The 15,619-nt window shown below is 37.9% G+C and overlaps 1 protein-coding gene across 3 annotated transcripts in view; it reads right to left on the bottom strand.

Annotated features, from left to right (window-relative positions):
* The window catches only part of CUNH1orf112 (chromosome unknown C1orf112 homolog), a 36,977-nt gene that overhangs the window by 12,082 nt on the left and 9,276 nt on the right, over positions 1-15,619 (bottom strand). For 2 of the 3 annotated variants that reach the window (XM_042674345.1, XM_042674348.1), the window contains exons 7-16: positions 15,339-15,423; positions 13,659-13,797; positions 10,669-10,749; positions 8,681-8,745; positions 7,828-7,976; positions 6,919-7,048; positions 5,090-5,276; positions 4,300-4,382; positions 3,603-3,684; positions 1,348-1,437 (exon numbers count right to left, since the gene is read on the bottom strand). In XM_042674345.1, coding sequence (XP_042530279.1) covers positions 1,348-1,437; positions 3,603-3,684; positions 4,300-4,382; positions 5,090-5,276; positions 6,919-7,048; positions 7,828-7,976; positions 8,681-8,745; positions 10,669-10,749; positions 13,659-13,797; positions 15,339-15,423 — 1,091 coding nt within the window. The remainder of the gene's footprint in view (positions 1-1,347; positions 1,438-3,602; positions 3,685-4,299; positions 4,383-5,089; positions 5,277-6,918; positions 7,049-7,827; positions 7,977-8,680; positions 8,746-10,668; positions 10,750-13,658; positions 13,798-15,338; positions 15,424-15,619) is intronic. The other variant, XM_042674347.1, reaches the window with a different exon arrangement.

Raw genomic sequence — 15,619 nt, 5'->3', positions numbered from 1 at the left:
TACTTCAGTATCTGTAATAAAACCCAAATACAAATGATACCTAATAATGATCTGAACAGTTCAAAGCGTAATGCCAAAATTTGCTACATAGAAAGAGAACAAGATTCTAATGGACTCAACTACAAACGCTCTAGTTGAAATCATTTTCAAGATTTCAAACTTTTTTTTTTTTTTTGTCGGTCGGGGGGCTTGAACTCTGGGCCTGGGCGCTGTCCCTCAGCTCTTCAGCTCAAGGCGAGCACTCTACCACTTGAGCTACAGCGCCACTTCCGGTTTTCTGGTGGTTTATTGGAGATAGGAGTCTCACAGTCTCTCCTGCCCGGGCTGGCTTTGAACCGCGATCCTCAGATCTCAGCCTCCTGAGTAGCTAGGATTACAGGCATGAGCCACCAGCGCCCGGCTTAAGATTTCAAACTCTTAAGACTGACAATAGCTCATAAGGAGTGAAATTTAAGAGAATTATGACTTCCCTGTTTAAAGAAGTGTGTACAGAAATTTTTACTTTACACAGAAATGACAGCACAACTATTACTGTTCTTAAATAAAGTATATTAAAATATTTTTCCTTCATTTAAGTAATTTTGAACTTTCGCTTTTTTTAGGTGGGAATACTAATATTTGTACACATACAATAATTACTCCCCCTAACCAGAAAACATTTTAATATCTAAATATGCTGTCTTTTCCCCTCAAATTGTGATGCATCCCAGGTGCATTCTCTTCATGTTAGTAACACCGTGTCCTTGACGCTGCGTCAGCTTTCAAACCACGCCTGTGGGACCATAAAGAAGAGTCTGTTTCACCGCCGTAGTGGTCCCCAGGCCTGGCTACACAGAAGCAAGCTACTGAGCTCTACTTCATACTCAACACTCCAGCAGTTCAGATCAGAGGATGCACAAAAGCAGACTTTCCTCAGTCATGCCACTGCTTTTTTCCCTCACAGTAGCAAACAACTAATACTTGTTAACGATGCAATTTTCCCCCTAAAAGTTCAACTATGAAAATGCACACTATGATAACTCTTCAAAATGAAAAGAGCAGAGGATATAGATTTAATTACATGCGTCTCACACATCTGAAAAACCAGTTAAAACATGTATTTCTTTTCCCTTGGATGAATATTAAATGGATTTTATCCAAGGGATTAGTCAGGATGGAATCAGACTATCTGTATGTAATTTGAAGCAAGAACATCAAAATCTACTCCAGAAATGAGTAAGCTAAGTATCCGATGTTAAAAATGGATGCTCAGCTAGTAACACTTAAGTATAGAATAAACAGAAGGAGGGGGGCTTTGACGGGAATCTGAATCCAGTTTTTAGCAGGTGCATTGAGAGCAACCCTTGCCTGATGGGGTGGAGCCATGAGGAAGAAGAGTCGTTTCAACAGAATGGACAGGTGGGCGAGCTGCTGACATTCTCCGGGGGAAGATTTTATCTAGGAAAAGACAAGAAACGGAGAAAAAGATTTAACCGATTTAGAATTAAGAGATTTTATAAGAAGACAGTGAGAAGCCAAAATATTTATGGTTCTTTCTAAAGGATAAAATTGTAGCCAGTTTAGCTTTTTGTTTGTTTTTTGCTGACACCGAGGCTGGACACAGCCTGTGCTTGCTGTCAGTTTATCTCTGCCATGTCAGCCATGCCCTCAGCTCAACTTTTTGTTGGTTAATTTTGAATCTGGGAGCTTCCTGGACATTTTGGCCTGGACATTTTGGCCTGGACTGGCTTGAAACTACTATCCTCTAGATCTTAGCCTCCTCTATACCTACAATTCTAAGTGGTGACTAATTCGGGACTATTCTTTCCTTCTCCAATGCAACTACACTGCTTTTTTATTAAGAAATTCTGAGCCAGGTGCTGGTAGCTCACACCTGTAATCCTAACTACTCAGGAGGCTGAGATTTGAGGATGTCAGTCTGAAGACAGCCCAGGCAGGAAGGTCCTCGAAACTCTTACCTCCATTAAAAACTACCAAAAAAAGACAGAAGTTAAACTGTGATAGAGCACCAGCCTTGAGAAGAAAAGCTCAGGAACAGTGCCCAGGTCCTGAGTTCAAGCTTCACAACAGACAGCAACAAAATAAATTCTTGAGATAATGTTTAAAAGTACTTGTCATTTCTTTTTGAAATTACCACTTGGATAACCTGGTATGTAAACCTATTCAAAAAAATTAATCTTAAGATCTTTTTTTAAAGAACTTTTTTAAATCTCTCTTTTTTAGGAGGGGCAGTACTGGGATTTGAACTCTACCACGTGAGCCATGCCCACAGACCTTCTCGTTTTAGTTCTTTTTCAGCTATGATCTCCTGCTCTTGAGTGTGCCAGCCGGGACTCAATCTCCCTGCCGAGGCTCTCACCCGGCTGGGATGACAGGGATGACAGGCACGAACCAACACACCAACCTTCTTCTCTGAAGACCTCACCTTTTGCTCCAGTTGTCCTCATCCCATGATCCTTTCTATCTCTACCTTCCAAGTAGCTGAGATTATAGGCATGAACAACAATGGCCAGCCCCAAATTCACAAGAACTTTTCAATATCTAAGCATAATAGTACAGAGGTGGAGTTTGATATAAATAAAGATCTTAAATATTTTATAAAAGCAGTTTTATGCTTTTTTGTAACAATGTACTAGAAGAAATCCATTCCTATCGTAAAGCACTAGGAGGGCTTTAATGGAAATGAGATTGGGTTGCTGAGCACAGTGGCAATCGGGAGGCTGAGGCAGGAAGGCTGCCAGTTAGAGGACAGCCACAAGGGAGACCCTGTCTAAACAAACACTGCAACATCAAAATCACTGTTGTGTGCAAGATGTGCTAGAGATTCAGTACAGTAAGTTATAATCTAGACATAATTATTAAAAAAACACAAAAGGGATGGGGGTTCACATGATCAAAGAGCAGAGACAAAACCTAGCAGTCATAACCATCTCAAACGAACACATCAGTCATCCCAGAGTTCTAAGCAAAACTATCAACCTTGAAAAGGCTCAAGTCATTGTCACTTTCTCTTTGTACTCAAGGACAAAAGGTGACTTCTTCTCCTAACAGCATCTACTACAACCAGACGTAGTCCTCTCACATCTCCCCGACTGAAACACGTTCAACAAAACCAGGAGCCAAGTGAAGTCCGATTAAAACAAGAAAGAGATGCTTTGCATTTACATTCACCTAGGTGGTCTTTCTTTTCTAGAACAATCTGAACGCTCTGAAATTTTGAAAATATAAGAAAAAATTTCCCACTTTGTATTGATATGCTTTTAGAACTAAACTTTTTTACTAAAATCAAAGAAAGGGCTGGGAAGGTGGCTCAGTGGTAGAGCGCTTGCCTTGCATGCCTGAGGCCCTGGGTTCGATTCCTCAGCACCACATAAGCAAAAAGAAAAAACCCAGAAGTGGCGCTGTGGCTCAAGTGGTAGAGCGCTAGCCTTGAGCTGAAGAGCTGAGGGACAGCGCCCAGGCCCAGAGTTCAGGCCCCACGACCGGACCCAAATAAATATTCTTTGAGTTCCATACTGTTTCTCCTTTTTCTATTTACATTATTATACCCACAGAAAACATATGTGAAATGGGCATTACAGAGTCCTTCAGGTTGAACTCACCAGATGAGCAACCAGCGTGACATGATGTGCACAGAGCTCAGCAGTCCCATATCTGCAATGTACGAAGAAGGCATCTGAGAATCTACAAATATTCAAAAACGGAAGACAAGTGCCATAAAGATACAAACATGATGATAAAGACAGACACTGCTGTTACAGGCTGTGTGTCTCTTATCTCAAATTGCTTTGGACCAGAAATACTTCAGAATTTGAATTGTTTTCATATTTGAAATATTCATCTATGCATAATGAGAGATCTTGGGGATGGCAACCAATCTAAATATGAAATTCAAAATTGTTTCATATACATCTTACCCATACATCCCAAAGGTCATTTGATACAATATTTGTGAATAAAATGAAGTTTAATTTTATTCTGTTTTCTATCTGCAACATCAAGTCTGTGCTCAAAAGTTTTGGGTTTTAGAGCATTTTGGATTTCAGATTAGGCCTGAGTGTCCCTGGCAAAGGAATATAACAATATACAAAACCACCTAATAAGCACATGGATTATAAAACAACAACAAAAAAGGAGGAATAATTCCCTATTCCCTTGTTTAGTACTGTGGTATAAAACTATTTAGAGATGTAATTCAAGATTATTGAAATGAGACTTTTCTAGGAACTTAAAATTATAAAGTCATTTATTGTTAGTCACTAAAAACCAATGCAAGCTCCAAACAGTAAGATCTAGTACCGAGCCACGAAGCACCACACATCCATTGCTAACAAAGAGGTGATCATGTTCACACCCAGCACAGCATTCAGAAGCGCAGTGTCCTAATGAAAACAGACATGACTTTAATAATGTGCTATATCCCAAACATCATCATGAATAGTCATACTAAAACAAGAATCCAAGTAAGAGGAAAGCTAATTTTCTAAGTATCTGAAGAACCTACAATGTCATTCCCTCAAGTATGCTGCGCACCTAATCATTGTGTCGGGCTGCGAGGAATCAACTTGTATTTAAATGTGTAACTCAATCAGTAAGATCCATGAAGATTAAGTACTCTGAAAAATTTAAAGCAACATAAGTAAAATTTACTTTTCACTTTTCTGCCTTAAATTTTCTTATATAAATTTATGTGTTGGATGTCATCCGTACCTTAAATTTGATCCTAGGCTTTACTGAACCTCTTTACTAATCCAATTCCATTCGCCTTTTTTTAAAGTCTATATTATGCCTGAGATATACCAGAGACCTAATCTATTTTGTGAAACCTAGGTAATTATTTTCCTCACAATGTTTTTCCCCCACTCAAAATCATTTCTCATATAGTTTAAACTTTAGCTGGAAGTACAATAGTAAACAAAGACTATCATTTCTTTAAAGCACTTGAATTAAAGGGTAAAATGGGTAAGTTGAGGAAATGATGTATACACAAAGGAATATTCACTATTCCCACGCTGTCTTTTACAGATGAGTCACAATTTCAACAAGGAGAAAGCCAACGTGTAATATACACGTTAAGTAAACTGCTTACCAGCTCAGCAAAGAGCGAAGGATGAAAGGAAGTGATAAACGTACACAAACGAACACAAACATGCTGGTACAAGGTGCTGGCAGCCTCAGCTCGCCCTTTACTCTCTATTCCCTGTAAATAAACAGGCAGAGAGAGTTCGCCAGAACACTGCTCAAAACTGTAGAAAACGGCTCTGAATAGAGAAATCCTGCAGGCAAATGGAGAATATTGAACCCACATTAATAGTAATAACTAGAAGATAAAATGTCATATCGGAGGGTTATTTTTACAAATTAAAATTTCAAGGTATAATCAATAACAACTGCTAGTATGTATGAATATGTGCACATAAAATATATTCATTGGCAGAAAAAAAATCCTTAAGGAACAGAAAATATTTTCATCGTTTACCAACTGTGATACTAGTAAGTTACACAAAATCAGCGTAAAAGTTCTTCAAGGATTTAAAATATATCTAAATTACAAAAAGCAGCATACTTCAGACAGGGAGGAGTCATTTTAATACTGCAATGGTTAAAAAAACTTTTATGGGCTGGGAATGTACTTAGTGGTGGAGTGTTTGCATAGCATGCATGAAGCCCTGGGTTCAATTCCTCAGTACCATATAAACAGAAAAAGCTGGAAGTGGTGCTGTGGCTCTAGAGGTAGAACGCTACCCTTAAGCAAAAGCTCAGGGGCAGTGCCCAGGCCCTAAGTTCAAGCCCCCAGGACTGGCAAGAAAAAAAATAACTTTTATGAAGGACTTAAGAAACAAAAAAAAAAGTAGGATGCTAAGCACTAGTACCTCATTTATAATCCTAGCTACTCGGGAAACTGAGGTCTGAGACTTAAAGTTCACTGGCAGCTTGGGAAGACAAACTCTAATTACTCAGCAAAATGCAGGAAGTGGAAGTGTGACTCAAGTGACAGAGCATGCCCTGTGAGGGGAAAAGCCAACCAAGAGTATATGGCTTGAGTTCAAGCCCCAGTGCCAATATTTAAAAAGAGAAAGAGAAATATGCATCGGTATAGACAACAAAGCCTATGTATATATATAAAAGCAAACGTAAATGACCAGTCTTACTGCATCAAGCTGTATTAGCAATGCAAGCAAACGTAAATGACCAGTCTTACTGCATCAAGCTGTATTAGCAACGAAAGCAAACGTAAATGACCAGTCTTACTGCATCAAGCTGTATTAGCAATGCAGGAGAGGAGGAGTGGGATGGATTTAAGGCAGACCTGGGCTCTCTGACATTAGGCTTCACTTTGAGCAGGAGAAAAGGAAGTCCAGAGCCAGGGCTGGAGAAATGGACAGAATGGGCTACAGAAAAATAAAAAACTTGGAGCACAGCAATAATTCAGTCTGGAACTACAACCTAGACTGGTGTTGGCGAGGAAGATGAGAGACAAGTGAACTTTCCCAGGAGACAGACACCTTTCAAGTATCTTATCAAAGCTCTTTTCTTAATGTTACTACTTCAATCTACTCTATTACAGTTAATAATTATTTTTAATGCTGACCACTGGGCAATAAACATTGGACAAAATTTAAATACTAAAAATATCTTAACATTTTTATCATGTTACCAATTTTATACCTAGGTCACTGTCACTACTAATACATCTGACATAACAAAAAGCATGTTGTTTTCAGATGGATTTCATTATGCTGCTCAGGCTAGTCCCAAACTCCTGAACTCCAAAAAAAAAAAAAAAATCCTGCTGTCTCAGCTTCCCAAGCAGGTGCAATTATAGGAACACAACATGTCTGGCTTAAGCCTAATTTTACAACCACTACAGTAAGGCAATTCAAGTCAGCAGTAATATAATACAAACATGTTTGTTACCTGGCAGCGCCTTCAGAAACTTGGTTTTCTGTACACCACAGGGTCTGCACATGCTCAGGCTGAGAGGGCAGCTTGTCCATGACAACCACCAGGAGCAGGCATTGTGGGAACTGAAGCTCACAAGGCAGGTCTTACAGGCGATTAGGTTACACAGTAAGTTAGAGCAAACTGGCAAAAATACACCCTAAGTATTTTCAGAACTTTGATTTTTTTTTTTTTTTGTCGGTCGTGGGGCTTGAACTCTGGGCCTGGGCGCTGTCCCTCAGCTCTTCAGCTCAAGGCGAGTACTCTACCACTTGAGCTACAGCACCACTTCCGGTTTTCTGGTGGTTTATTGGAGATAGGAGTCTCACAGTCTCTCCTGCCCGGGCTGGCTTTGAACTGCGATCCTCAGATCTCAGCCTCCTGAGTAGCTAGGATTACAGGCGTGAGCCACCAGCGCCCGGCTAGAACTTTGATATTTTTATAAAGAAATTAAAGGATTGTTTGGTATCCCTCCCACCCCCCCCCCCCCCCCCCCCCCAGTTATGGGGCTGGAACTCAGGGCTTGGGTGCTGTCCCTGAGCTCCTTTGCTCAAGGCTAGTGCTCTACCACTTTGAGCTACAGTTCCACTTCTGGTTTTTGAGTGGTTAATTGGACAGAAGAGTCTCATGGAGACTTTTCTGCTGGGGCTGGCTTAGAATGTCAATCCTCAAATCTCAGTCTCTGAGTAGCTAGGATTATAGGCATGAGCCACTGGCACCTAGCTAAAGGAATGATATATATATATTTTTTTAATGAAAAACATGCTTCAATAGAAAGACATTCTAAAACTTAACTTTGAAAATGAATGACTACAAAGAAGGAAACAACACTTTCTAACACATCATAATTACTAATGATTTAACATCAAATGTTTTGAAACTTACCTAATTTACTATCCAAAACTGCCTGCATGAAAGACTGGAGTGGGAGAAGCTGGCTGATGAGAAGGTCCAGTGTCACAAGGAAAGCACATGCGACCTCCTCCTGCTGTGCTTTGGAAATCCTGGCAGCATACAGACTGGGAGGAAGCTTGCTGGAAAGACAGGCAAAAAACCCATTTACAATTGTGTCCTAAAACCATGTTGTAGAAATATGCAAAAAATATACCAGTGCTGGTAGCTCACAGCTATCAATCTAGCTACTCAATTGGCTAAGAGCTGCAGATCACAGCTCAAAGCCAGCCAACGCCTGGAAATGGACATGTGGCTCAGGTACCAGAGCTCCAGCTATGCTACTGTAAGGGAAAAAGCTGAGGGAGAGCTAAAGACAAGCCCAAGTACAGGTACACAGATAACTTAAAATAGAATATTTGCATTTACTATGAAGCAATACTGTTTTTCAGCAGCAAGAGCTTTATAAGAAATAAAGTACACTAATGCTAAGGGGGATTAACTTTATGCAAATGTTTCAGTAATTGGGCTCTAAATAACTCTTTATCCAATCAGATATGTATTCAATATTTTGTCTCTACTTTGTGGTAAATGTATTTATTAACGTAACATGTATCTATTAGTGATGTGTAAGGAAGTAGTTAAGAATACTACGTTTAGTAAAACTCACATGGAATCTATCCTTCAAAAGCTTCTATATTCAATTACTTTAGGCAAGCAGACAAAAATTTACTACAACCTTAAGAAAAACCACTTTGATATTTTATTTTAAATGAAGATGTATTTAAACTTCACATGCAACAAATGGTATTGAGACAGTTTAAAAATTGTAAGACTTTCTTTTTACCTGTATATTTGAAGATATAGCCGGTGCAATACAGAGCAAGAATCAGAGAGGAAAGGATGGAATTCCTAAAATAAAACAATACTGTTTATTCTTTGAACACATGATTTTCCAATATATATTCTCCCCCATTATCTGCATATCCCACATTTTAAAAAATAATCTTAAGTGAGAAAGAATGAAAAGGAGCTTGAGGCTAAGTACCGACAACTCTTTACTGTTATTCCTACCATCATAACCATGGTTATCAGTTATCAAGCATCTAGTATGTAACTAGACATACATCAAGTGACATTTCAGTTCTCTATATGTACTATGTTATTATGTCCATTTCATAGAAAAGAAAGCTGAAGGTCAGCTATCAAGTAACTTTGAGTATGTAGCTAAAAATCATTAAGGCTGGGATTGCAGGCCCAGGCGTAATTTCCTCACCATTATGATCAGTATATCTCTTAGAAGGTAATGGTTTGTACTAAATTTTAAGATTTAAGGTAAACACATGCCCAAACAGCTAAATCCAGAACTAAACTTTAAGACTATGTAGGGAGGTCTAGATGGTTCATGCCTGCCTGTAATCCTGTCTACTTTGAAGTCTGAGAACCAGAGGACTGAAGTTCAAGGCCAGTGCTGACAGCAAGGTCCAAGAGTCCCCTCTCAGTAGAAGAAGCTGATTATGTTAGTGTGCCTATAATCCCAGCTCTGACAGAAACTGTAGAATAGGCAGTGTGGTCCAGGAATGTAAGCAAGACACTATCTCAAAAATAGTGCAAATAGGGCTGAAGATGTGGCTCAACAATTTAGTGCCTACTTAGCAAATGTGAGGCATTGAGGTCAACCCCGTAGCACAAAAAATTATACACATATAAACTTAACATGTAAATGTTTGTTTACATAAAACATCACACTGCCTTATTATGTATAAATTTCAGTATTTGATATATACTTAAATGTTTGCTTAAAAGAAAAAAAGATTTACGGTAAAAAAGCTGGCCATCAAGTTAAAATGGAAGGATTATGTAGGACTATAAACCAGCCAAGGAGTGAAGAATATGAAGGGGGGAGGGGTGAATATGATCAAAGTACTTCATACACATACAAAAATAGTATGAGGTCCATTAAAATTGTTTGGTTACAACAGAAGAGTGACGGTGACTTTGATCAAAGTACATTATATGTACCGATGACAGCCTTTTGTACTAAAAAAAAGAAAAAAAAGTTAAAATACCCCGGCTTTTAAAACCTGGTGTGCCTTCAACACACCAAGCAAGCATCAAATGGGTAACTATCATCATGTGCCATTTGCATACCACCCACACTGTACCTCTGCCACTAGAATATACACCTTGCATGCTGCAGAGAACCAACGATAAAAAGCAGACAACCACTCTAAGAGGTAACTACCCAGAAGGATCACTTGATCCATCTACCAAGCCTAGCAATGAGAAGGAAACAGGGCATCAGCCCTGAATTCTGAAGATAATGTCTTCAGAGATCCTTCTTCCTTCAAAAATAAACGTCGAAAAGAAAACATGAATAATCAATGTCTGCAAATCATTAACATCTATTACTCCTTCTTTTATTGACAGTCTGCCTGGGCAACTTATATTCTGTTCATAAAACATCAAGTATTACTGCCATCCTAATAACTCCCAAATAGGCAGATTTCCTTAAAATTGACAGTTTTGAGGGTTTGAGCATTTAAATGATTGAATTCAGAAATATAAAAGAAATAATGGGTGAATAGTATTCAAAGACAAATTCAATTGCTTCCTGAAAATTCATGTTTACAGAAATAATTTTGTTTACATTTACATTAATATTTTTTCAGAAAATTTAATAAAAATAATGGCAGCTACTTGAAAATCTATCAGATGCTCAAAAGTAAATTCAGAAAAAGATAAATACAGAAGATTGGCTTTGGCACTGATAAAAATAGATAATTCACAATTCATAATTTAGCATAGACTTTTATGATTAAAAAAAAACCTTACCTTAGTATAGTGCAACAGGGAGTTGGCAAAGAAACGACATAATTTGAGTGTTTTCTGAAATAATCTGTAGTCAGCATTATCCTGTTTCAAAATAAGGAAATAGGCAAGCATAAAAATATGAAATTGGCCAAACTTATAAGATGAATTTTCCCCAAAACACTTAATTTTCCAAGAAAATTTATTTTCTGCACACTGGTTAAGCAATACAAATACTAAAGGACGGGGCTGGGAAGGTGGCTCAGTGGTAAAGCGCTTGCCTTGCATGCCAGAGGCCCTGGGTTCGATTCCTCAGCACCACATAAGCAAAAAGAAAAAAAGCCAGAAGTGGCACTGTGGCTCAAGTGGTAGAGCGCTAGCCTTGAGCTGAAGAGCTAAGGGACAGTGCCCAGGCCCAGAGTTCAGGCCCCATAACCGGACACAAAAAACAAAACAAAAAAAAAAACAAAAAAACAAATACTGAAGGACAACAGAGGCACTTCAAATAGTTAATCCTGTATTAGTGAAAGTAACAGTAACTTACCACAGAAAAAGAGGTGAGTGGTCTTTAAGAGTTGACTTGAAAGTGAAATTTAAATAATCCATTATCACTCTCTACTATATAAGAATCAGGTTAATAGTTAAAAATTAAAAACAAAACAAAAACCCCAGATCCTGATATATTAAAGAAAATAGTTAAAAGAAATTAAAAAGAAAAAATACAAGCCATCAATTAATACTGAAGAAGTCCAAATTACAAACTAATTATCTGTCTTTTGGAGAGAGAAAGCACGAAAGCTAATAAAGATTAAAACCAAAAAGTATACACTATCCCTAAGCTGGAAAGTAGGGGAATAAACGCTTTCTTTAATCATTGGTAGAAGAATAAAACAACTTTATTTTTATCAAGAACTAAAGTATAAAATTCCTTGACTAAATAGCAATTCAATTTCTGGAACTTTATCTTACAAACACAAATACTAACACAGGTATGTTATACAAAGTTTTTTATATCATGAAAGCTGAAATAACCCAACTGTCCATCATATGGATAGTGACTTAGTACATTTCTGCTATTTGCATATAATTACAAACAACTACTAAAGAGAATAGGGTAGATATACTGTCATGGACATAAAAAGCTCAAAGACAGATTAAAAGTTTTAAAGTACTGTCATAAAGTTAAATTACATTGATAAACGTTCTCTAATTGTGTGCATTATTTTATTTTAAAAAATCCGTTGGGGCTGGGAAGGTGGCTCAGTGGTAGAGCGCTTGCCTTGCATGCATGAGGCCCTGGGTTCAATTCCTCAACACCACATAAGCAAAAAGAAAAGAGCTGGAAGTGGCGCTGTGGCTCAAGTGGTAGAGCGCTAGCCTTGAGCTGAAGAGCTGAGGGACAGCGCCCAGGCCCAGCGTTCAGGCCCCACGACCAGACACCCTCCCCCCCCCAAAAAAATCCCTTAATGTTGAGCATGTTTAATTTTTTTCAAATACAGCGAAACTAATAAAACGTAATCAAAATATGTTAATGATGCACTAAATGAATACAACACTTCATTCTGACTTTCATTAAAAATTGAAAAGTGACTTATCTATAAATGACCTAATTTAATGTACTTTATTCTAAAGTCCAAATACATTAAGACAAAGAAAGTTGTTTGGAAAATGTCCTAAATATACGTAGTGAGTAGCAAAGACATTACTAATCAGAATTTAAAGTATACAAACTAAGTTGTTTCAACTGATTGTCAGATTCAAACTCGCACAATGATCAAACACATGAGACTTTGGCTAGTTAGGAAACTTTTCAATTAAATTCTTTGATTTTTATACACAGTTAATATAAATTACACAATAACCATTCTGGCTAGTATGCTCCTGACTCAAGTCTACTCTTGGCACTACAGACTGTATTGTTCCTTGGGCTTTCTCTGCCTCCTTTTGTCCAAGAAATTATCAACTAATCTTATTTTCTACATACTAGCTACAGAATGTGTAGTATCAAGATAGGCAAAAAGGAAGTTATTAAGTGAGATGCTGACGACACAGAACACAGGACAAAGATGGGAACAACCTCTCTGCAAGGGTCAAGTAACCTTCCCTTTTCAGCCAGCTGAGGGAACCTTGCTGAAAGAGATCTAAATGTAGAACAGACAAGAGAAACGGAACAGCTGTGAAAGGAAAAAGCTAGCCGCTTTCTAACACAATTCCTCACTTCTTAGCACTTCCAGAACTCTTCTCAAAGTTCTACCCCCATCTACGCTCAGTCCTTCCTGATTATCTCTACTCCTAGAGTTGCCAACCACAAGTTTTAGGCCTGGATGAATTTCTATGCTTCAATTCCCACAGCTGCTTGGTGGAGAAGAATACAGACATAAATGAATCTGTACCACCTTGCAGGTCTACAAGAGATTGAATAGTCCCTGTTTTAGGAAGAAATTTCCAACTCATTTCCCACTCGTGTGATTACATACAGCTAGTAGGCCCTAAGTAGTTAACCTAGGGCTGTTTAAATAAAATTAGAGCACCAGTCTGAGAACAAAAAGTAATTGTTATAGGAAAATGAGCTGCAACTGTCCACCTTTTTACAGACTTTTAGAACACTTACCTGTTTTACAAACAAGACACCAATTCAACACTGACTTCTTGAAGTCAGAATATAAATAAGTACATACCAGTTTCAAAAGACTGATATACACATACATACAGGTATCACTAAAGATTGCAATAAAGATATTTTTGTCTTTGTGGCTATCAGGAAGACCTATTAGAAAAAAAAATTTTTTTTAAATCTCAGGAGAATGCCTTGAGCAACCACGATGAGAGATATATAAACTCTAGAGGTGATAAAAACAAATTAATGAAATGTTCTGAATAAAATATAATTACCAACCATAAATAACCCTACAAATTATTTACTGTTCTTCAGTACAGTGATCCATATATTCAAGTGTAATTAGATAACTGCAAAGGAACTAAGAATTATTTCTAGTGCTGTTAGCCAAATTTACCTGTGATTCTGACTGTGCCATCTGTTCAGCCAACTGTAAACAAGAATGGAAGGAAAACAGAATGTCTTCACATAAACTAGAAATTATATCTTTGTGTTTCAATTGGTTCTTTACAAGTGACTGGTGCTTAAGGCTCTGCCTAAATAAAAAAGAAAACAAAAAAATCACTACAGGTAACACAACCAATAACTCAAGACAATATCTTTACAGGACACTTAAAAGTACATATAACATATCCTTTATATTCAAGGTGATACATTTTGTTTCTGAAGCACCTGAACGTATTTAAGTTAGTTCCCAAGGTTTCATTTCCCCATGTCAAGTATTAGCTGAGCTCACTCCATTCCGGACATTCTGTCAGGCCCTGGAGCTAAGAACACAAATGAACACCATCTCTGCCCTATCTGTATGAGTGTGAAATAACTGCAAGAATAATTATTGCAGTGTGGTAAATGCTAAGATGCAAAAGTCTAAATGCTACAATTAGGGACTTAATCTTATTCTGAAAGTCAGGTTTTCAAAGAATATACTGTCATAAAGATAACCCTGAAGCTGAGAACTAAAATGTAAACAGCAGTAAACAGCATGCACAGAAGGAGAGAGAGAAAAGCAGTCAAAGATGCAGGGAAAGGAGAATTTTACACGCTTGAGACTATCATGAGATAGGCTAGTGATGGAAGCAAGGTCCAGAGAGATTTTTAGGTTGTTACAACCTAAAATCCTGGTACAATAGGATAGCTTTTAAGTAGCATAATGACACGATCTGATTTACTTATTAAAAGGACCACTCTGAGGCAGGGCATGATGGTTTATGCCTATAATTCTGCTACACTGAAGTAGAAATCAGGAGAGACATGTCAATCATGGCTTGAAGCCAACACAGCAAAAAATACTAGTAAGACTCCATTTCAACAAAACAATTTAGGCATGATGGGTGATACACACGTACAAACCTAGCTACCAGGATTCAGAAAGTGAAAATTACTTTATAAATAAGATTATACTTAAGTCTAATCTTATTATTTAATATTTATATTTATTATTTAATAAACATAAGGAAGGAATTACATTACAGCTCTACAGTATTTACTAATTTACCTAAGCTTAGAAACAGGATACTTGACAGAGGATTAAACAACAGTAGCAGAAGGCAAGTGATACAGGCATAATCTGGTCCACAGATAACTATTTCATATCTAGCTAACTATACAAGCATTCCCATCCTCTGCCCCATTTTAGGAGTATGAGAATAAAGAAGTCCAGCTTGGTTTGGGACTACAAGTAGGACAGCTGGCTTACCAAACAGTAGCTACACACATCCACATACAACGTGTCAAGAACCATTTAAGGAAACATGAATAACCAGGATGCAGGCTACAGAAAACATGTTATAGGAAGTAAAAACTAGTCAAGCACTAGTGGCTAAAACCTGCAATGCTAGCTACTCAAGAGGCTGAGATCTTGGGATCAAGGGTCAAAGGCAGACCAGGCAGAAAAATCCTCAAGACCGTATCACCAATTAGAGAAAGCTGGACTGGAAGCATGGCTCAAATGGACTGAAGTGCCTGCTGTGACTGATAGCGTCAAGCAAGAGTGCTAGGCCCTGAGTTTTTAAAGTCCTGATACTAAACATAAAAAAAACTTTTAAAACCCCACAAAACTAAAAATGAATAAACTTACTTAATTATAAACTTCCACGTATTGGCATGAAATGCTTGATCCATACTGGAAATAACAGAGCAGATGTCCAACAATGAATGGATAACTACAAAGAGAGATAACAGAACTCTTAGGATATTCAAATGTCCTATGGGCTGTTTCTCCTATATTTAAAAGTATCTCAGGAGGCTGAGATCAGAGGATCATGGTTTAAAGCCAGCCTGGGCAGAAAAGCTCTCAAGACTGCAGCTCCAAAATAACCTGCAAAAATGTGGGCTGGAAGCATGGCTCAAGTGGCAGAG

Source organism: Dipodomys spectabilis, unplaced genomic scaffold (genome assembly GCF_019054845.1).
Source record: "Dipodomys spectabilis isolate Male_0828 unplaced genomic scaffold, ASM1905484v1 ptg000019l, whole genome shotgun sequence".
In the NCBI taxonomy this organism is placed as follows: Eukaryota; Metazoa; Chordata; class Mammalia; order Rodentia; family Heteromyidae; genus Dipodomys; species Dipodomys spectabilis.
This window is presented reverse-complemented; position numbering and strand designations above follow the sequence as displayed.